The sequence below is a fragment of the Papaver somniferum genome, chromosome 11, assembly GCF_003573695.1.
Source record: "Papaver somniferum cultivar HN1 chromosome 11, ASM357369v1, whole genome shotgun sequence".
NCBI lineage: Eukaryota > Viridiplantae > Streptophyta > Magnoliopsida > Ranunculales > Papaveraceae > Papaver > Papaver somniferum.
The window spans coordinates 126,183,656-126,206,909 of record NC_039368.1 but is presented as its reverse complement, the minus strand read 5'-3'; the positions used below and the strand labels follow the sequence as shown (position 1 = coordinate 126,206,909).

At 36.5% G+C, this 23,254-nt stretch overlaps 4 protein-coding genes across 5 annotated transcripts; all 4 read right to left on the bottom strand.

Annotated features, from left to right (window-relative positions):
* Positions 1-1,815: 1,815 nt before the first annotated feature.
* On the bottom strand, positions 1,816-3,573 carry LOC113320335 (patatin-like protein 2). The gene is made up of 4 exons (XM_026568249.1): positions 3,337-3,573; positions 3,048-3,232; positions 2,597-2,957; positions 1,816-2,518 (listed from the first exon to the last, which is right to left on the bottom strand). The coding sequence occupies exons 1-4, from the start codon at positions 3,475-3,477 to the stop codon at positions 1,907-1,909; spliced, it is 1,299 nt and encodes a 432-aa protein (XP_026424034.1). The 5' UTR covers positions 3,478-3,573; the 3' UTR covers positions 1,816-1,906.
* A 2,668-nt stretch (positions 3,574-6,241) lies between these two features.
* LOC113322038 (thylakoid lumenal 19 kDa protein, chloroplastic-like) lies at positions 6,242-7,146 on the bottom strand. The gene has a single exon (XM_026570045.1). It carries the CDS (start codon positions 7,089-7,091, stop codon positions 6,342-6,344), a length of 750 nt encoding a protein of 249 aa, XP_026425830.1. The 5' UTR covers positions 7,092-7,146; the 3' UTR covers positions 6,242-6,341.
* Positions 7,147-7,264: 118 nt separating this feature from the next.
* On the bottom strand, positions 7,265-10,553 carry LOC113322037 (UPF0160 protein-like). Its single transcript, XM_026570044.1, has 7 exons — positions 10,243-10,553; positions 9,965-10,111; positions 9,348-9,446; positions 9,021-9,212; positions 8,770-8,889; positions 8,078-8,149; positions 7,265-7,719 (listed from the first exon to the last, which is right to left on the bottom strand). The coding sequence occupies exons 1-7, from the start codon at positions 10,513-10,515 to the stop codon at positions 7,495-7,497; spliced, it is 1,128 nt and encodes a 375-aa protein (XP_026425829.1). The 5' UTR covers positions 10,516-10,553; the 3' UTR covers positions 7,265-7,494.
* An 8,062-nt stretch (positions 10,554-18,615) lies between these two features.
* On the bottom strand, positions 18,616-22,021 carry LOC113323557 (vacuolar protein sorting-associated protein 26B-like). Of its 2 annotated transcripts, none has more exons than XM_026571875.1 (12): positions 21,909-22,021; positions 21,758-21,800; positions 21,594-21,668; positions 21,437-21,511; positions 21,283-21,355; positions 20,806-20,850; positions 20,589-20,700; positions 20,433-20,499; positions 20,045-20,089; positions 19,774-19,829; positions 19,473-19,648; positions 18,616-19,303 (listed from the first exon to the last, which is right to left on the bottom strand). In XM_026571875.1, exons 2-12 carry the CDS (start codon positions 21,758-21,760, stop codon positions 19,125-19,127), a joined length of 906 nt encoding a protein of 301 aa, XP_026427660.1. In that variant the 5' UTR covers positions 21,761-21,800; positions 21,909-22,021; the 3' UTR covers positions 18,616-19,124. The 2 variants fall into 2 exon arrangements, with proteins under 2 accessions (XP_026427660.1, XP_026427662.1); XM_026571877.1 differs by having other exon boundaries at positions 21,758-21,834; positions 21,909-22,015.
* Between the last annotated feature and the right edge of the window lie 1,233 nt (positions 22,022-23,254).

The window sequence follows — 23,254 nt, the reverse complement described above, 5'->3', positions numbered from 1 at the left end:
GGCCCTTGGGCTTATAGATGGGTGCCTGGTCAACATGGATGGCGTCCTGTTGCTGGAAGTCAGCCTCGTGATAGCGCTCCAGCTCGCTACGGTGACTTCTTCCCCTGGCGGTTGAATTTCGATGGTATGAACTTTGATTATGACGTTGACGCTGCTGATGAAGACGAAAGATCCGATGTTTTTCTTCCTTCGAAGGGTAATGCCGCTGTCAAGGTATGGTCCCTTATGTTGCCCCTTTTCTTCTTAGTTTAAGGTAACTCGAAGCATGGAGAAAACAGTTGTTGTATTGACATGTGGAGTGTTATATACTTAGGCAAAGAAGAAAAAGAAGATAGGCGCGGTTCAGTATTCCACTGCCCCTGCGGAGGAGACATCATGATGAGGTTACCAGCCCCGTAAATGGTAAGGATCTCGAGGATGAAGAATATTTTACCGATGATGAGGAATGAACAGAGACCTCTCCTCATAATCATGCGAAGGATGAAAATACCGATGGTGGCGCCAACGAATGGGAGAATGCCCCTGGTGGCACTGGTGGGGAGAGAGTTATGTCTAACACTCCTATGAACGATCCCCCTATTGGATCGGTGCAAGATCAGGGGAATGGGGATGTTGAGCTTTAGCCAACAAACCCTACTCCAGAATTTTCTTTTGGTAAAATTCATTCCGTTGGGGTTCTGATGGATATTAACGCTGCCATGGGGCTAGCTGATGTTCTTGGGGGTGAAGGTGAGAAGGCCGCTGGTGGGGGAGTAACTGAGACTGGTGGCGAAAAAGCAGCTGGGATCGATGGTGAAAGGGCAGCTGATCCGGAGGAAAATTTAGGCGGTGAGGGCGATGAGACTCGTGCTAACGAGGAGGCCGGGGCCAAGAAGAGTTCCAATGGTCAAGGGGATGTGGCTGATATTGGATCTACTGCTGGTGCATCTTCGGAGGATTTTGATAGAGCCATGATGCAGGATGGTGATGATGCCATACTGGATTGGTTGATGAAGAAAAATCTGATGTTTGTGCCGAACCCTGACCCGGTGATACCTGGCAAGAAATACTCGGATGCCTTTACCCGCCAAAGGATGCAGTTGTCATCTCCCGATGATGTTCCTGAAAGTTCGGAGAAAGATTTGGGAGCTACCTCTACCAGCTTACGGGTCGATCCCCCTTCTTCCATCGCTGACATGATGGCTATCGCCGATGGGTACCAATATGGTTATCCCCAACAGCGTGTCCTTGAAGTAAGTCATCGTTGATTCCTTCTTTTATTACTGACATACCTCTTTATTGATAGTTATTATTTTTTCGTGATCAATGCAGATAATGAGAAGTGAACATTGCAACAACAATCTATACAGATTCTTCAAGGCGAAGGCCCTCAAGCTGGAGGCAAAGCTTCGTCATAGGGAAGAAAAGTTGAATGTCGCTTAAGTGCTTATTTCTTCTAGGGACAAGGAGATATTGGAACTGAAGAACCGTCTGAAGGGGAAGGAGCAGCTTGAAGCCGAAAAGCAGAAGCTTCGTGTTGAACTTGCATTGGTTCGTAGTGAGTTGGAGAAGACCCGCAATGATGCTTTGCCTTCTAAAGGTTTGGTCTCTAAAATTCGGCTTTCGCAATTTTTCATTTTAGAATGCATGGATGCATGTATGTGTATACCCATTCAGATAAGCAGCTCAAATAAAAGTAAGTCGAAGTTTTCCATGTTTGAATTTGAGGGTTTCTGGAAAGGGAATTGACATCGACCTTTTGGTTTTCGATCCCCATGCTTAATTAGTAGGTTATCTACTTCATTTTGAGTTTATCAGATTTAAAAATATGCAATTTATTGATCAAATGGTATTCACAGTGTAAGAACATATGGACAGAATATGTACACAAATATGAGTACTATAAAAGTACTATGAGACATTGAGACTAGAGACCACTTGATGCGAAACCAGCAGCCATACCACTGTTTTTTCTTCGAATACGATCTTTCGTTTCACTTGAAAGCAGTTTGGCAAATCTTACAAGTGCTTCTTGATTGGTTTCTAGGTGGAGGAGATTTTCCTGATCATTATGCACCACGGGTTCGAGATGACCTGTTTCTACACTAACTTGTGTAACCGGTTTCTTTAACAAATCTTGGCCAACTCTGACAAGAGATTCAAGATTTTCTTTTGTAGCTATGTCGATTGAAGATAGTGTACCACTTTCGCTATTAGTGAAGTTATGCTGAATTCTGAGGAACTCGATTTTATTAGCACCAAGCCAAAGTTGAGACAAAGCTAGGATAGATGCATTATCATAATATGATATGTCAGACTCAGCTGGTGAAAACAAATCACTTAGTCCATTTGTGTAGCGCAACCAATCCACAACCCCCCATTTGGCTGCAATGTCAGCTGTTATTTCTTGTTTTTCAGCCTCCGCTCGTGTTGATGATCCCGTGCCTAATGATAATATCAGAACTTTACCATTTCCTTGGTTGAAAAAACTTGGATTTCCCTTGCATACTCCGGGGATAAGTCCATACGGAATTGTAATCTGCATACATAGAGAGATTTGTAATATATCTATAGTTTGGAGCGGAATCGATTAATGTAATATAAAACAATCTCATACCGGACAATTAGCAGCAACCCCGCCATCAATGAGATTATATTCTCGTACTTCTTCGCTTTCACCGGTTTTGGACTTCACTTGGAAACGGTGAGGAGGGAGATAAGTTGGCGCCGCAGAAGTACCAATGCAAACATCTGAGAGTAGTGGATCTTCTAGTAAAGTGGTTTTAGCTTTCTGAGTGGTGAAGATACAAGTGTGTCTTTGCTTTACATCGTACGCAGGGATAGCAACCGAAGTTAACGTTTGATGCAATCTAGTTTGTCCAAGTAACTTCCTCAAAAGTCCATGAAAGTATTCACCATCATACTTCGGTCCACCAACCATGTCATGGATCCATTTTTTAGCATTATCAAGAATCCCACTACATATGCCAAAAATCAAATTAAGAACATAGTACAATCGATGAAATGCGTAATCAAACAATCCAAAAAATTGAAAAGTGCGTATATACATTTTCGTTTGTGGGAAGATTTTTGAGCTATGATCTAGGTAGAATTGAGGTATTTCCTTTGCTGCAAAAAGAGGTCGATTTTGTTCATTTGGTGCAGTTAACATTGCTGTTACTAGTCCCCCAGTACTTGTCCCACTGATGATATCGAAATAGTCGCAAAGTCTAGCTTCAGGACCATCCAGTATCTACATAGTTGCACAATCAATTTCAAGGTTCGATACAAATGATGAGAATGAAGTTAAGTATACAAATAGAGATAGAAAATATCAGAGAATTCTCTTCTTATTACCTGTAATTCAGCTTCGAGGAATTCTAGAATAGTACTTGGAATGACTCCTCTAACACCTCCACCATCAATACAAAGAATCGTGATTAGTTTTGAAGGTGGTAATCGATCACTATACCTAACAGAACTCTCCACTTTATCCATGAATATATATGTTGATTAAAATGAGATGAAATGAAACAATTTAGAAAACTAACTTTGAGTGAACTTGTGAGAGCAGAGATTGGAAGATTATGAGAAGCAAAGATGAGTAGTAGTTGTAGTGTGGTTGATGAATGAATACTGGATCAGTTTATATAGACTTAAGAAAATGTGTAGATGGATAAGCTCGTAGGTACATTGATGAACTGGATGATGACATACATTTACAAGTAACATCCCAACTATATTTCTTAACTCATGCCTTCTTTATGAACAGTTCTAGATAAGCAATACCATATTAAGCATATAGTTAGCTAAATTTAATTAATTAAATAAAATTTACCATTAGTAATTCTATTATATAGGAGCTTCAATGAATCTTCCCCTCTTACAGGGAACATGATCACTTAAGTTGTTTTGGATGATCTGATCTTATCCACCACGTACGCTTTCCTTCTTCGATCTATTAACGTAAAAGTTTTACCTTGAGTTGTTCTTGATTTCTTTTTTCAGTTTCTTTCTCAATTCAATTCATTGCAAAGGTTAAGAACATTGACGATTTTGGATAATGACAACCACTTACAAGTTAAAAATGCTATAAATTGACCAGACAGGTAAACTAAAGTTCATGCCTTTTTCAATCAGTTCTTGATTTGGCAATTGTTTTCTTGACTTCTGTTCTAGACCTCTATTAAGCAATACCATATATGAGCATCACACTCTTTCCGGGAACATGCATGATCACTCGAGTCTTTAATTTAATTTAATTTAATTTTTTGGATGAACTGATCCTATCCTATCCACCTACGCCCTTCAATTCCTCTTTTCTATCTATGGAAAATGGAAAATGTGTGTTTATAGTTTTTCTGGAATTGCGTTGTCGGTCCTTTATTCTAAGGTTACGAACATGGCATTCAGTAAGATTGTTAGTCGCCTGGGCCAATCTAAATGCTTTCACACTAAGAATTTGTTTGTTTGCAGCTGACTCGGCGTCTGAATCTGAGTCAACCCCTGACTCGGACCGAGTCAGCAGTCAGACCGTTTGTTTTCCATTTTGAGTCAGATCTGACTCGACCTCTGACTCAGACATAACCCCTGACTCGGACTCATCTGAGTCAAGTAACAAAATACCCCTGACTCATGGAATCAAACCACTGACTCACTTATTTCCGAGTCAGATGAGTCAGATCTGACTCAAAACAAACATATCGACTCAGATCCAGATGAGTCAGGTGATTTCACTCAGATCCAGATGATTCAGATCCAGACGACTCAGATAAGTCAGGAGTAAACAAACATGGTGTAAGCTTACAGTTTGCATTATTCCAGCGGAGCCATATACTTTTATTTTTGCTAGTAGAAGAAATCCGGTATTATTTTATTTTTTTGACAACCATGCAAAGAAATCTGGCATTGCATTGCAGATGGAGGCAAGGGAACGGATTTGGCACGCTGCAATATTAGCTCATGCAAAGAGAATGCTTGGTGCCAATTGAGCATTAAATCTTCAATGCCATATATTGATACATAATTAAATTACAAAAATACAACACCAAAAGTTTTATTAATGTATAAGTTATAAGATAATCCTACACTGTTTGAAATGACTCGTGAATATGCCTTAATATCTCCTTATCTATGTTCCATTCCGGTGTTGGAGCATTAACAAAATGAGCATAAAGCTTGTTTCTGGCGCACGTTACTGAAATAAGACTATGTGCAGCAACCCCGTACGTCGATAAGTTACTGAAATCAGACTATGAATTATGGATCGGTTTATATGGGCTTAAAGCATTAATGTGCTAGATAAATTCATAGTTCCATTGATGATTTGGATGCCTTTGTTTATGATCAATTCTAGATAAGCAATACCATATATGTAGTTAGCTAAACTTAATTAATTAAATACAATTAGCAACTCTATTATATAGGAGCTTCAATGAACATACCCTTCTTACCGGGAACATGATCACTTGAGTTGTTTTGGATGATCTGATCCTATCCACCGCGTACGCTTTCCTTCTGCTATTTACGTAGAATTTTTATCTAGAGGTTTTCTTGGTTTCTTTTTTCAGTTGTTTCTCAATTCAATTGTTTCCTAACTTCATTATTGTACAGGTTAGAAGGAACATTGATGGTTTTGGATAATGACAAGTTAGAATTGCTATAAAATGAGCAGACACTTAAGTCATGCTTTTTGCAGTCAGTTCTTGGTTTGGCAATTGATATCTTGACTTGTGTTCTAGATAACCAATACCAAGCATACACACTTACCGGGAACATGCATGATCATGTTGAGTCTTAAATAGTTTTGGATGATCTGATCCTATCCACCTATAAGCCTTCAATTCCCTTTTCCTATCTATGGAAGATGTGTGTTCATAGTTTTTCTTGATTTGGTTTGTCGGTCCTTTATTCCAAGGTTATACATATGGCAATTGGCAAGTCTAGTCTGAGCTACAATAACATGCATATTGGGGTTAAACCAGGCGGCAACACGGTTATCCGCCTAGGCCAATCTAAATGCTTTTACATTATCCCAGCTGAGCCATACTTTTATTTTTGCTAGTAGAAGAAATCGGATTTTCTTCAACAACCATGCAAAGAAATCTGGCATTGCATTGCTGCTGGAGGCCAGGGAACGGATTTGGCACGCCGCAATATTAGTGTTGGTAGTTCATGCAAAGAGAATGCCTGGTGCAAACTGAGCATTTGGTCTTTAAATTTGATTCACAATTTCTCAATACTCAGATGGGGCTGCCTTGAAACTTCTTAAAGTGGAATTAGACAATCCATTCTTCATCATATTTCCATGTATTATACATAATTAAATTACAAGAATACAATCTATGAGTTATAAGATTATCCTACACTGTTTGAAATGACTCATGAATATGCCTTAGTATCTCCTTATCTCTGTTCCACTCCGGTGTCGGAGCATTAACAAAATGAGCATAAAGCTTGTTCCTAGCACACGTTACTGAAATCAAGCTATGTGCAGCAACCCCGTCGATTTCGTACACATAATAAACCTGCCCATTCTCTTTCTTCGTCTCTTTCGATGTTACATTGTCCGCACTAGAGATTAAATCTTGCAAATTCACATCTGATAAAGCTAAATTGTTTAAGATAACCTCCAATGGTGCTAGTTGTCTGATCCCTGCAAGATATGTCAAGTACTCTTTCTCGGTTTTCTTCTTCGGATTAAAGAATTCGCTATCAGTGCCGTTTGTTCCCTTCTCAACTTTCGATACTGCCCGTTCTTTCCATCCATCAGGCACATCGTAAATGTATTCAGCGGAATCTTTCTTGCTCGAGTTGCCTCCGTAACCACCGTAATTGGCCGCACTGGCTGCTGTACCGTAGTAAATTTGGTACGGATCTGCAGCAAAAGCAGATGGAGTAGTAGAGAGAATTACAGCAGCCGCTGCAAAAGTTGCTGCTAGTTTGGAAGCTGAAGAGGATTTCACCGAGACAGAAGCTTCAGTAATGGCGCCGCTACTGCTGCAGCCGATGGCGGAGAAGATGGTAGGTTTACATGATGATTTAAGAGGATATCGAGAGGGTGAAAATGATAAGTTTATAGCTGCTGAAGGGGAAAACATAGTGTTATTCATAGGAAGAAGAAGGATCAAACAATGAAAGGGTTTGTGGCATTCTCTGCCTATTTCATCTCATTTTAGATTTTCCTTATCCATTCAAATGGATAACATGAAAGTGGGGATATGAAGTCCGTCAGTCCTCGCCTAGATTAGAAACGGGCCAAGAAGCACGACCCAGGCAGATTTACACTTATAACCTCAGTAAACAATCTCTGTAAATAACCTCAGTAAACAATCTCTGTAAACCACAGTAATAATAATGTGAATAGCCGGAATACAGTTTGGTTCAGATCAACAATCTCAAGTAATTCAACATGGTTAATACTTATAAAAACGAGTCAATGGCAGCATATGAACCATCATGAGTGGCAATTGTCAGTTAAAAATCCCAATGCACCCACGATCATACTAGGAAGATCTACAGCTTCAAAGCAGCTCTTGCCATGGCTAAAGCTCCCTCGTAAGTTTTGTTTCCACCAATAAACCCGCTCATATGAACAAACACGCAATCTGGAATTCCAGCCTCCTTGGATAGCTCTTCATCTCTCAAACCCCTCCACTGAGCTGGGAGAGCCTTTCGGCTTTCAAATTTATCAGGAGATACTCCTACAGCTTGAATTCTCCAGCTTTGACTCCTTTCATCCTGTATTTAGCAGTCAAATAAATTCAGATACCTTGAGTACTTGCATACATTTTGCAATTACATATAGAGAGTTGAAATGGAAGCCTTTTCTGTTACTCCTTAAAAGATGGCAATCTTCCAAAACAACTTACGAAGTTCTTCTGAAGTTTTTCCTTGTCATGTTTTATACTTTATATAAAGTTTTTCCTTGTCATCTAGGTATAAATGCTGTTCTTAAAGTGCCATATAGTTGGTGTTCCATGCTCGTAATCTTTATAAGTTCTAACAAAATTCAACATCCTCAAGTTCAAGCTACTCAAAAATCCATTTGCTGCAAATGAACATCGAAATCAGAGGCATCATGAGATGAACTCCATACCTGGTAAAGAACATATTTGACGAGAGGATCATTCTTCATCTCCTCCTCGAGTTCATGTAGATGAAGCTTCCACTGTTCAACAAAAAAAGGAAATAATCAATAATGTTACGAGCCTTCAGTTTAGGTGGATGAACCAACTATGATATTACTACCTATCAAAATAAAAAGACATTGAAAGTTCTAAGGCCATAGTATATGAAATATTTACACAATGACTCAACTCTGCAATAAGACCTACTGTATGAATCATGACATGTATATCCTACTGGTGGTAATAGTAGGGATAAGAAAACAAGGATTTTGACTTTAAAGGGCAAATCCTTGTATAGAAGCTCACTGCATTCAGGGGTGAAAATTACGGTATTCCTTATATGACCAGCTCAGGCAACTAACAAAGTTGTAGATTCCAAAAAAAACCCGGATAAGAAACCTTAACGGATTTTGTTTTCGATCAATTTCACCCGTTCATGTTAAGTATTTAACAACTTCACATCTTGTTTATAGAGTAAATCTGTAGAGCCTTTAGTTCGGAACAACTAATGACAGTATTGCACCAAAAGACAGATGGGAGAAACTGTAAATATTTCAACAAAGCATAAAAGACTATGTAATTGAACTCCAAAATGAACAAATTAAAACACAGATTGGTGTCTGCAGCGAATTTTTGATAGAGGAAGGGGAAGGAAACCTACGGGGCAGAAATTTTTCAGCGTCATGATTTCTCCACTGGGGTCAACTTCGTGTCTTGCAGCAAGGCACTCCAAAACAATAGATCGTGCAGGTAACCATGATTTTGCGTGAAACCGGACATTCTGAAAAAATAAAATATCTTGTGTTAGTTTATTCTCTGCCTTACAACCCTCTGTTGACAGCATAAATCAGCAAAGGAGGAAATTAAAGTCACAACATATACATATACAGAGCTAAAACAGAAAAATCTAACCTCTAGGAATTCACTACCAGCAAGAGCCATTGCACGATGAAAGGCCTCATTCTCTCTCTCAGCTGACTGATCAGGATCGACCCAGTCCAGATTAAGCCTTCCAACTCTGGCAGAAAGACCTGTGTTATTCACGTATCTTGGAGGAAGATCCGTATCATACCTATTAATCCCATTGTCAATAGCATCAATTGCCTGTCACAAGTAGAACAGAACAACAAAACTTCATTAACTAGTCTTATCCAGAACACCAACAAACGAATCAATACTGTTCAAAAATGTTTCACATCACCAAACATCTAAAGTACACACACACACACACACATTTACCTCCATAAAACTTTTATAAATAGCTAGAAATAATCGATGCACATCTGGGTGTCCTTGATCAACCTGTAGCTCCTTTGCAATTATCTCCATACCAAAATGCTACTACCAAAAATGAAATAAAAACATACCATACAGTTAACCATCCCGTACAAATAGACAAGAAAACAGAACAATTAAAGCTGAACAAATCTACACACTTCAAACTAGTAATACATTCACAGAGTAACAGTAGTCGCATAGGTTGTCAATTTTTTTATTGTAATTGGAGAAGGGGGTATCGGTGGTGGATTGGTGGAGGTGTAGGTGACATCTACCAATTACACCACCTCCACAGACTCCACCTCCACCTCCATCTGTAACTCCCCCAATTACACCACCACCACAGATTCCACACCTCCACAGACTCCACCTCCACCTCCATCTGTAACAGCCCCAATTACACCGCCACCACAGATTCCACACCTCCGACGTCAGGGTATAGTATCACTGCCTATTGCGTAAAATTGCGAGCACCACCACAACCCTCTATAGTCACACATGCCACCACAAGCATTAACCATCACCACCACAAAAACACCAAATCAAATTGAGGGTTTAGAGAAGGTTTCAGTATGTACCTTGTATACAAGTCCAGCACTACTGAGTTTAGTAGTAAACCCATGACCAAAAACCTCTTGAAACCCTTTCTGGTGATGATCATAACGATCTGTACTTGGATCATACACACCACCAACATCAAGAACTGCATCAAGTGTATCCAAAACCTAACACCAAAACAAACAAAACCATCAAATGATTCTCTAACGCAATTTATCAAACAATTGATGCACAGAAGATGAAACACAACCAAATTCATCAAAACACTGAAAACAAAAACATGGGTTTGTATCAAAACCTGTGGATCTCTTGAACGAACGACTTCAGCATCAAAGAATTTATCAGTGAGACGAATCATGAAACAACCAAGTGCTTCATCACAGTGAAAGCTGCCATTGTGAGTACCAACACGCTTTCGAGTGAAACTAACGGGGGGAGAGTCGTAAGCTCTTCTTTTACTCGAAGGACTAGAGGGACTGAATGAAGCAGTAGCCATGAGTAATGTAGGTTGAAGAATGGTGTTTCTCTGGTATATGAAAAGCTTTTGACTGAAACTTCTTAAACCAAACATATCTTTCTTTCGCTGAAGAAAGAAGTATAAAAAGAAGAAGAAATAGAAGACTTTTATCTTGACTTTGTTGACTGTAAAACCCTAAAAACTAGCGTGAATCACTAAGGGCAGCCCTCTGATAGGCCAAGGCATGATTTTCATACTTCAGGTCACGAGTTCGAGCCCACCAACTTTTTCCAGGTGAACAGAGTCGTTTGAATTTGACTCAACCAGTCCGGTACAAAGTTGTGGCGCACTCGGATTCTTGAGAGGTAAATCCAAAATTACATCGGATTCAAATACATGAGTCGAGCCACATTTTGAGTCAGAACACATATATGAAAGTATGAAAAAACAAACAATCCAAAATCTATAACTAGAGATGCGTCAGATCCGAACAAACAAGATGTCTCTACTTACAGTCTTAATTTAAATCTCTATAGCTAGAAATTTCACTGTTCTACCGGAAAATTGTACTCATTATTTTCAATGTTGCTACTGCTAATAAACTAGCAAGAGGCTTTGTTTTGAACTAAAGATGGTATAAAATTGCATTGATATATATTGTATGTAATATGCAAAATGGGGAAAATATAAAATGTGATACAATGCAACAACCTATTTCTCCAGCAAACGTCACAAAAACAAACTGAACACCTTCTTTCCCTCTTTCTCCTATAAGGCTCATTGAGCGTCTCTTACGTGAGTTTGCTATATAAGTACTTTCTGATGAGTTTAATGGATTTCCAGAGTATTGGTTGTATACTTTTAAAATCTCTTTCAAAACTTATGTTACTGGTTATGGATCGCAAAAAAGGTCTTCCAAAGTTTATGTTACCCATATAAACTTGAAAATTCAAAGACTTTCTACCTATTATCAGGACTTTGAGTGACATTTGTGTGTGTATTTACCTTGATGAAAGTCTTAGAAGATATTATGGAAGATTTTGGAAGACTTCAAAAAAAAACTTAATTTATAATTCTCTTATATTGTATTTCATAAATGCACAATCTATAAAACTCATATCATATATGCATATATAAACTATATGATATGATCAATTTTTAATTTTAATTGTTAGGTACAAATGATCTACGAATCAACTGTCTAGGTATTTACATTTTGGGACAAAAAGAATGGTCGAGATCGATCCACTAATACATATTCACACTCTCCTTTCATGTTTTACACGTTGAACGGCGATTTACTGTTTGGACCTATAAAGTACATTGGGATTGAAAAACATGTGTAACGCTCCAATCACGCTTACACCAGCCCTAATCTTATTCATTGTTCGCCTCATTTACTTTCAGTCAAAAAACTACATTATTCTTCGAAATCAATGTCAAAAGCGTTTCAATGTTGCTTGGCTATCAATTTAAATCAATTTTATTTATAAACCCTAACTATCCATAACCTTCTTCCTTGCTTCGTCTATTCATATTCTTTAATGAACTTGGAGACTTTATGTTAATCCACTTTCTAAGGTTTCGTTATTCCACTTGGCATAGTTAGGTCTTCAATCCCTTTTCTCGTCCATCAATTTACATTTAGCCAAATCGATTTAGGACGAGAATAACTTATATTTTGAAAGTTGAAAAATAATATGTTTCTTTTTTGTTTATAGAGCTAATGCATGACTTTCTTTTAACTAAATAGTTGTATGAAAATTATTGTTGATGCTTCTTCTTTCTTTAATTTTTTTACCAACGGTTTTTATAGTTAGGTTTCATATTATGAATAACTTTTGAATAATCACTTACGCATGAAGTGCCATTTCTTTTGTGCTAGTGGTGTTAATCCACCCAAATACTTAAAAATCCAGTGGCATCAGGAAAGGTTAAGGTATGGAAGTTATGTTGTATATATTATGGTACTCTGCAGTAAAATTTGATGAACTCTACACGAATACAATATCCCGAGGAAACCACCTAAAACACCAAACTACATGATATTAGGTTGCAGCAGTGAAGAAAAGTTTATTTACATTTGGAATTTGGTGTGTTGTTATTTCATCACTTTTATCGGTTTCCGTTTTCTGTATTGGTGTGTGAAGAATTGGTTCTAATATTACCCTAAATATAAAATTCATTTTTTTCTCATATTTAATGCCAACATATACCCAAGCAAGACTACTATAGGCTGAGGATATATATGAGTGGCTCAAGAACCTAGGTTTCCATTACCTAGATGGAGAAAATCATCAAGAACTTCTATATGTATAGAGAGTCTAGCTAGAAGTAAAGGTCAAGTACATCTCTGAAATATTTATATAGAGAGTCTAGCTAGAAGTAAAGGTCAAGTACATATCTCAAATATCAGTATCAGAAACTATTGTTCTGAACTTATTCAAAATTATTATCCGAAAATGATCTAGAGTTTTGTGTAATTTTGTTTATTTTCAGTATTTTTTTTCTTTGTTGGCTTAGTTTTTATTATAGAGAAACTTTGTCATAAAATTGTTATTGCTAAATATGGAGTGAGCTTATATGGTTGGACATTTTTTAATTTAACCTCCAGCTTTTAAACTGAGCTGGTATATTCTGAATTATGCTTAAATCCTTGGAACATTGGTACAATGGATGTATTTTCTATACCACAAAGATTCATGTGTGGTATATATAATTTTTCTCAAGTTAGAAGTTAGTATAACAAAATAACAAATATATATATATATATATATATATATATATATATATATATATATATATATAATAGTATACTTGTATTTATCATGTCACATTTTTATATTTGTTTTTACAATTCTTTAGGACTCTACAACTTTTTGTAAGATATTAGATAACTCTGCATACTCTGCAAGATTTTATCTGGTTCTACAGAACTTCATACAGTTATCAATTTTAATGACTCTTTTTAAATCTCTAAAAATCTATGCAAATAGTTTTTGAGTACCTCTATTAGTTTAGAATTCACCGCCTATCTTGTCAAAACCAACCCTTGGCCCAAGAGTAAAATTAAACTCAACCACCGGTCATGCCCTTTAATTCAATATACGGTAATAATCAACATTCGCATCAAAACAATTTCAAAGCAACTGTTGGTTTCATTTCTCTCCTTCGATGCTGAGCTTGTTGTTAATGTTGAGGTATTTTGATACAATGGAACAGGTCTTTATGTTATTCAAGTATTGAAACATGTTGCTACGATTGCTTGGATTTCTTTGCATATATATTAATGTTGAAGATACTTAAATAAAATCACATCAAAATTAGACCAGCTAGCGCAATCAACGACTATGAACACTCGCCATGATGATTTTGTACTAGTCGAAGGCAAGCTCAAAATCTATTTATCTCCAATCCGAACATGTACATCAAATCTCAGCCACTGAATCATATTTTTAAAAGATAACACAATTAAAGTTACACCTTGTTTACAATTTGTGTTGTGATGCGGCGTACTACTAACACACGTATAAGACTAATATCTGATAAGATTATCAGTATTTTTTAGTGAACTTGTTATGCGAGATAGATAAAATTAGCTTCTTAAGTGAGATTTGGAGTAATAACAATAAGTTAAGTTTGATCACTATCATATATAGAGACAAGAGATTTTTGTCGTTGGGATTATATTTCTGTCCCTTTCTCCAAAAAAAGAAGAAGAAAAAAAATTGAGGAGGAGCTTATGGTGAAACGGTAGATTTATGTTAGATTTGTTAGATTACTCCTATAATAGACATTTTTTGAAGAAAATGTTACTGAATTATGAAAATAAATTATTTATTGTTGTGTTTTGAAAATTACTAAACTTACATTCGTCTTTTTGATTCCATAATTTTCCGGTCCTTTAAAATCATTTCATCTTTAATAATGTCATGCAATCCATAGCCAGTGTTGGCGACCTTGTACGTAATGGTCTTTGGCCATGGCGTTTGGGCATGTCTTAATGTGGTGGTCTCTGGACACCGTGTTCGACGATGTCTGGATATAATAGTCTTTGGCCATGGTGTTTAGCGACGTGCAAATGACGTGATTGTTTCCCTTAGTAACGTTGCAGTTGATAAGACCGTTGCAGTTGATAAGACCGTTGCAGCTGGTTTGTGAGATTTTACTTGTGTTTGATAACTTCATAGATGGTTATAAGAGATTTAAATGCAGTTTTAGTTACACGATGAACAAAAGAAAAGTAAGTTCGCTTTCAACAAAAATGAAGCAAGGATTTTCAATGAACTAATAAATAATCGTGGCTCGATGGATCTGGGGTTCACAAGAAAGGATTATCAATTAATATAGAAGTACTAAAAAAGATTATTATTACATAATTAAATAATATAATTAACTTAGTTATAAACATGTGTCTCATGATATAAATTTATTTTTTTGCATATGGATATTTGCAAAAAAATAGTTTTTTTATACATAATACTTTCTTATATAATAACATGACTTTATTTTCATGTATATGATTTTTCTTTCTTTTTTTGAGTTTGCATACCTTAGTATGCATTTTTATTAATTAAACCTAATTTTCTAATTTTAAGAATAATATCCATTTTAAATTCTAATTGTTTTATCTAATAATGAGAAAAACAAATCTTAAAATAAAAATGTATGAATTATTTGATATGATACATGCAATACAAACACAACCAACAGACTCCATCACCCATGGATGAACTTGGGATCCAATAACAACTTTAGTTTGAAGGTTATATCGAAAGTTACTTCCATGATAGTCACCAATGTGCGAATAATAAACAATTCCAAGGGTAGGTAACCAAAACTTTTCCTTATTTGTGTTTAGAAGCATGGAGAGTTTAGTGAGAAAGATCTTCTGATGATTGTGGGTAATAATAATGGTCAAAATGATACAGTTGGCAATTAAGATGGTGAAAGTAGAAAGTAGGGTTGATGCAAATCAGCAAGTGTTATGGCTAATCACCAAGTCATGGAATATCATCAACCACAACGCTATTACCCTTATGACCGTTTGAAATGACGAGGGTACCAAGTACACCACAATTTTATCGAGTCTAATGGTCTTCAAGCATACGAGTAAGGAAAATGCTTTTAAAATTAAATAGCTTAACTGCGGAAAAAGTAAAAGTACACAAACACAACATTTTTTTAACGAGGAAACCGCAATGCAGAAAAACCCAGAAACCTAGAAAAATTTTGAATACTCTGAAATTAAGATATACAAAGACTGCTACAACTTTATATAGTTGAGACCAAGTAAGCTACCCCCTAGTTTCCTTAGTAAACCTGCGCCAACAACAATCTGGCAAACGCACGTAAATCGTAAGATATAGTCCAATATATTAAGTTGCTTCTGCCACTGTGAAGATTTCAAGCACTCAGCTGCTCCTTTGGATCGTCTTTTCGAAAAAGTGAAGGTTTAATCTGTTTAGTAACCGCTCTATCAATCTCAAGAAGTAAATCAGAGATTATCAATGTTGAGTTAAACAATGGCTCTTCCGTTTAATCGTTATTCGGTTTAGATCAATCATGATATATATTATCATAATAGAATGAAACTTATAAAATAACCAGCTACTATCATTTCTTCATTATAGATTATGATATTATTTGAACTTGATGCACAAAGAAAGAGAATGAATGAAATCTAGTTTACACACTATCATATTCGGCTACTGAAGAATACCACCAAATGATAGTTTGTCGATCTATATGACTAGCAATCAATGGTATATCAAAGATAAACAAAGTTTAGTCAGATCCCAGCCAATCAAGTGTGTGCATGAAGTAAATCACAAAGATCAGAAATCAATACGAAATCTTCTTGTCTTCAATGTCTTCAAAGTACCTGCACAAACAAACTTGATTCTCTTTGTGATCGATAATGCACAGAACGGAGTTTGTTAACAATGGATAAACAAAAGCATAACTTCAGAACTACCTTGAATCCTTGATATAAAGAGAGAAGGTTCTCACAATAGACAAACAAGGTGCAATCAAGGTTTAACAACCGTTATTCAACCAAATCAATACTTGAAAACTAAAATAACAATGCAAATTCTAGTTTCCCGCCAATGGCACTATCTAGACGCTTTTCGATCCCACATAAGTGTTTAAACTGGCGGACATAAAAGATTTCTCCTAATTAGGTTACTCTCCTCTCCAATATAGTAATACAAGTAATACTATTAGTCGGCTACAACAGTGATTACAAAATGAAGTGTCTTCTTCAGGATGAGTTTGTAAGAAGAACAAACTTCACTATTTATAGACCAATGTAGTTTGGACACCAAGGAGTTTCCATAACCGAATATAATCTCAAGATATATATACAATATATTCCCATTTTCGGTTTTGTCTAATTCAAACCAATATCCAGCTGTAATACCAAAATCCCTCTTTGAATAAAACTCAATGTTATCTAGCGTACACGTATACTTTACAAACATATCTCCCAGAGATATGTTTTACTTGCTGGAAAAATAAAACATATACATTCGAAAATCTAAATAAAAAGATTCTCAAACATTTCGGTTTGGGATCTCATCTTGAGTATCAAGGAATATCTTTGAATAATAAAGTATAAGATTCGTACACATGTTCAAATTATTCACAATGTCAACATATTGAACTTTCTTATTTTGCAAACCTAACTTCCAAAATCACACGAACCCTAAAGTATGTAGCTTGTATACAACTCCTGCACTACTGAGCTTAGTAGTAAACCCATGACCAAAAACCTCACTAAACCCTTTCCGGTGATGATCATAATGATCTGTACTTGGATCATACACACCACCAACATCCAGAACTGCATCAAGTTTATCTAAAACCTAACACCAAGACAAACAAACCCATCAAATTATTCTCTAACTCATTTTATCAAACACTTGCACAAAAGATGAAACACAATCAAAACACTCAAAAAACTTAACATAAAATGTGGGTTTGTAAAGAACCTGTTGATCTCTTGGACAGAAAACTTTAGCTTCAAAGAATTTATCAGTAACACGAATCATGAAACAACCAAGTGCTTCATCATAATGAAAGCTACCACTGCGAGCAACAATACATTTTGTAGTAAAGCTTACAACGAAGTCATAAGCTCTTATTTTACTAGAAGGACTAGAGGTGCTAATTAAAGCAGTAGCCCTAAGTAATGTAGGATGAAGAATGGTGTTTTTTCGTGGTATATCAAGAGCTTTCGACCAAAGCTTTTTAAACCAAAGATATCTTTTTTAGTAGAAGAAATAAGTTTAAAAAGAAACACAAAGACTTTCATCTTGACTAAGTTATTTTAAAACTCTAAAAACTAGCGTATTTGAGCTTTCAAGTCACTAAGGGCACCCCTCTAGTAAGCCAGGGCATTTTTTTCATACTTGAGGTCAGAATTTTGATCCTTCACTTTACAATTTGTCATCCTAAAGTCAAGGGCTATGTTATTAGAGCTCTCATTCAAAATGAATGAGTATGATCAAACTTGATCAAACTAGGTGCTACCATGGGTCCATGGGCAGTGGAGAGGTCCACTTTAACCCAAACCCTTTCACACACTCATTCAATTGAAAGAGTGTTCAACGGTGGAGACTAAGAGGAACATGATCAGCCGCTTGAGAGAACACCTGTGTTGGGCGGCACATGTTCAGTCTCATGAAAAATAAAATAACTAATAACTAAAAATGGCTTGGGGAGGCGCATGATCAACCTATTGGGTGAATTTTTCATCCCGGCCAGGAGGCACGTGATCAACCTCTTGGCTGGATTTTTCATCCCAGAAGGCACATGATCAGCCTCTTAGGTGAATTTTTCTTCTCAAGCGGCACATGATCAGTCTCATGTGTGAAAAACACTCATTCGCTCAGTTTGTCCCACGGTGCACAACCCTTATTCACTCAGCCCCTCACTCGATTTGATAGTGACCGAGTGTTAAAATCATTCTACAGCCCTTGCTCTAAGTAAATTGAAGAAGTTCGCCCATGGTGCTCAAGCTTTTGATTTAGCAGTCTCACCACCAACCATTATACAAATGAGTTGGTGGTGGCACAATACTTGCAAAATTATTTGTTAAATGAAAAGATATCCTAATTTAACTTGATTTATGTTAAACTAGTTGATTGTGAAGTTGCTAAATAAAAAATGGTCGAGCACACAAGCAAATAAATTTCCTAGATTTTACTATTTTATGGGGAAAATGTATTCATTATTTCCTCTTGTTCTAACAAACTAGCCAGGTGATGCATGTTCTTTCAAACAAAACAAGATCTATAATTGTATTGTATGTACTGGCAGAAGTGGCAAAACAAAATGTTAGACTCTGCAAACATATAAGGAGAATTTCCCCAGCAAACGTCACAAAATCAAACTGAACACACAAGGCCATATAAGGAGAATTAGCCACGTAGCATGGAACACACAAGGCCATAAGGAGAATTTCCCCAGCAAACCATACCTTGTTCCTTCTTCACCCATAAGGCTCTCTGAGCGTCTGCGTGTTTAGTATTCACCACCTATCGTGTCAAAAGTGATCCCCGACCAACCATGCCCTTTGATTAAATATACAGTAACTAACATTTGCTTTAAAACAATCACATCATTCTTCCTACTGAAGAAGCAATTATTGGGTTTCTCTCCTCGTGTTGTTCTTGTAATCAGGATTGAATACCGACCACTGGTCAAAGCTGGAACAATTAAGATATTTCCAAGAGGCGAAATACGTTAATTTCTTGCTGCTTGAAATACCGTCTGTCCTCTTCGTCTACAAGAACAAGGTTCAAGTAGTATTTCACACTGAACTTGTTGTTAATGTTGCGGTATGTAGGTGTCAGCTCGTATGGGCTCAAAAACAGTCTGACTGGAATAGACTCCCCTGTGAGAGAAATCAAGAATGTCGCATACAAGTGTTACATGCTTTGTTGAATATTAAAGAGAACATGCAGACTACAGTTTCAATTTTAAAAACCAAAACCATAACTTGAATGGCAGGAACACCAAAAACGGTAACAAACACAAATGACAGGTACAATAAAATGATTTACCTCTGACTGGAGCACCATCCATCAATTCATACTTCGCAAGGGTCTCGGTCTCAACATACGTATTTTGACCTGATCCTGTTGATTCTCGCCGCCGTATTTCAAGCTCCATATTCTTAATCTTGATTCTCACAAGAAGAAAATATATTTTGCCTATAATCACATCCTTCAAATGATACCTGGGCATATTAAAATTCTATTAGCAAGCATACCACTTTTTCTTTTCCATCTCTGCATCCACAAGAGCACGTAATAAAAGCGAGTATGCTATTAGCCACGTAGCATGGAACACATTCACACTTACTTGCTTTTGCTGTACTCGAACTCAATGTGCAGGCAATCTTCAATTCCAACTTCCATCTGTCCAAGGCATGGTTTCGTAACAGCCAGTTAGCAATCTTACGCAATAAAGGTTAATCATTGAACTGTTGCACTATGACAAGGCGGTTAAATTAATTTGATACTCTATGTTATACTACTACAAAAACGATAAATTAGAAAATTAATTCAATGAATCGGCATTCCATACACTACATGTAGCAAAAGCAACTAACAACCACAGGTCAATGACTGACCTTAATGCTGTTATTGATCGGTGGAAGCGGCGTATAGTTATGAACCTGCAGTATAAAAGTGGCATCAATTAAAGGAAGTGTAAATATTGCTACAGTAGCATTATAGGAAGTAGATGAACTGTATGTTTCGGAATAAAGCACTAGGATTAGGCCCTGAAGGGCAGCAGTTTCAGAGTAAAGCACTTAGATTAAGGCGCTGAGGGCATCTAATGAAACTAGTGTTGCTAAATTGAGTAACTCCTGGAGATGATGTTCCACCAATTCCACTAGAGATATGATGGAGAAGGTAAAATTCAAGAATTCCAAGTAGAGCTAGCTAAGTAGAACCATGAGAATACAGTAACGCCTTGAGAACTAGATGTTCTGGAGGAAAGGAAGATAGATTTACCACTAAATCTTGATATTCAACAATGTTGTTGACGTAGTTACGACTGATAGTCACTTTCAAAACGTACCTGGAAGAAACAACCACCAAATGGGTAATCATCTACCAAAAATATGTAAGCAAATTCTCAAAGTTTAACTAAGTTCAAGAATAACATACCTAAGCCTTACATTTACCCCATTGTAAGTCTCGTATGGCATTTCAACAGTTGAAAATTCAAATGGATATGATTTTTTGTCATATATCTCACCAGGCACATCAAGTTCCCTGACTGCACATAAGAGTATCAGCAATCAGTAAACCCTTTATGTAATTGGTAACTTCACACAGTATGCGATGTTTAGCATAGAAGGAAAAAATAGACCATAACGCTTACCTAGAGAAGTAAAGTCATAAAAGTTTCCCCTGTCAAGGTAAAGCTCTGCAAGGGAAGAAGATTTACATAAGAACCACAACTTTCTTAGCCAATAAGAAGAAACTTGAATAAAACACACTATAGCAAAAAATACTAGTAGCACTTTTTTCAGGGGAAGGTCCTAGGAAAAGCATAATGTGCAGATGAATCAAAACGACATATCATTACATGAGTTCCAATAGTAGCCTCATCCTTCCTCCTCTCATATGGATAACTAACAGATTTAAAGCTCCTTGTACCAAGGCATTCCATTCCATCCATTTATAAAGTTGAGCACTTAATCAATATCTAGTTCATTGCACATAAGCAGTAACGATACAAATATTGATCGCTACAATATAACCAAATCTGAGAACTCAACAAGATTAAACAAACTGTGTCACGGTTAATACTCAAATGAAGATGTGGAAACATTAGCTTAATGGAGTGTACACATACCTATCTGACCAAGAAGCTCAATCTTAACCCCAGTGTGTTCAACTTTCTTCCCATGAACTGGTTCTATAGCAACCTACAGATTCAATCACTTCCAATTAGATAAAACCTAACTAAACGCGAGTAGAGTATTATCGCCAATGTGGGAATATACTACCTCTCCTATAATGTTCTCTTGACTTTTAAATAGAGGAACCATAATAGTTTGTCCATTTTCCTTCTTCAATGGAACCTACATATACTAAAAGATCAGTACCAAAATGTAGTCTAAAATTGGCGTTGATAATCGACATAAGAGAACTAATTTGAAGTACCTGTTTGCGAGTTCTTCCATCAGACAATGTGATTGAAATGTTACAAGGCGCTTTAAATGCTCCAATTATAAAATTCTGAAGAAGAAATCAAAATCAAAATCACTTTCAGATGCAGGAATCAAAAACAACAAATCCAAATATAACTTTGTATCGAGAATTTTTACCATGTTTTGTTGATGCTAATAGAGTGAATCCAGAAGCCAATTTCTACAGTTAAAAACGAATTCAAGAGATTGTGATCCTGGTGATTTTATAGGGTATGAGCACAAGGATCTATCCAGAAAAAAATGTAATTAGGGAGATCAAATCACATACCTTGTTCGTAGAATTTGACGGAGGGGATTTTAAGGAAATTGGGGGAATTTGATTTTCGATCTTTTATTGGATCTGTTTCTGTTTGGTTTCTTCTCGATGATGGAAGACGAGAATGACTCGACGTTTGACTGTTTGTTTATTTTGTTGGAAATTAACAGCGGGGAGGGCTGACCCGGGAACAAGGCACGCACAGAAAAGCCCAAGGACCACAAAAATTAGCTTTAGCTATCTGGTTCTACTCTTGAAATGAAAAATAATAAAACGGCAATTCAAATAAACATCAATCTACATGGTAATTTTGCTTCATCCTCTATTAAATTTTCTTAAGCTTTCTAATTTTACTTACTCTTGAAATGTAGTAATACAGAGATACAATCAAACATCAATCTACATGGTAATTTTCGATTTTGACTTACCTCATTCAAGTGTTATAGGCCGTTTGGATACCAGAAACAGAAGTCAGTTCTAGAAATTAAAGCCCGAGAACCACAAAATTTCGCTTTGTAAAGCTCTCTAGTTTTACTCTTGAAAATCAGTAAAACAGAGATCGAATAAACATCAAGCTACATAGTAATTCTTTTTTTACTTTGTTCTATTTTTTTTGAGGTAGGCATGACTCAATTTCAGAACCATAAATGCACATATATAACACAAAGTTATTGTAGTCACTATCGATAGGAAAAGTAAATTCTCACTAGATAAATATTCTTTGTTATTTATTGGGACTAATCTCGTTCAAGCATACTTATGGAGTATTTGGATACCAGAATGAAAAACCAGTTCCAAAAGTCAAGAAGCAAAAATGTTTTGCTTCATAAAAAGTAGACTTTTTTTCTTCTAGAAATCATTTTGAAATTCTGTCACAAATTAATTCTGACCGATTTTTAGAAGTCAAAAATTAACTTCACAAATACCCAAATAGGCTATTATTAACTATCAAAAACTCTTAATAAACCGGAGAAAAAACTACGAAGAAATCATTCCCTCACATTCATTAATGGTAGGGCCCAAATGTGGCCCCCTGCTAACTCCATGTGGGCAGAGCCCATCCCCAATGTGAAGAGGCGGTTTTGACGTGGTTTTATACCACGGTTTATTTAGAAATGCGCATTAACTATGGTTTTACCTAAATACCACCCACACATTTCCTAATTACCACCCACAGTAAAAAAATATAATAATTTTGTACCTAATCAGAAGTGGGTAATAAAAACTCGCCTTCTTATCTAAGAATCCCCCAACTGCCGATCACATTTGATGTGATAGTCGCCGTCGCCGACAAGTTACAACATACTCCCTCCATTTCAATTTACTTGCTTTTTTAGGGTTTCTTTTGTGTTTCAAAT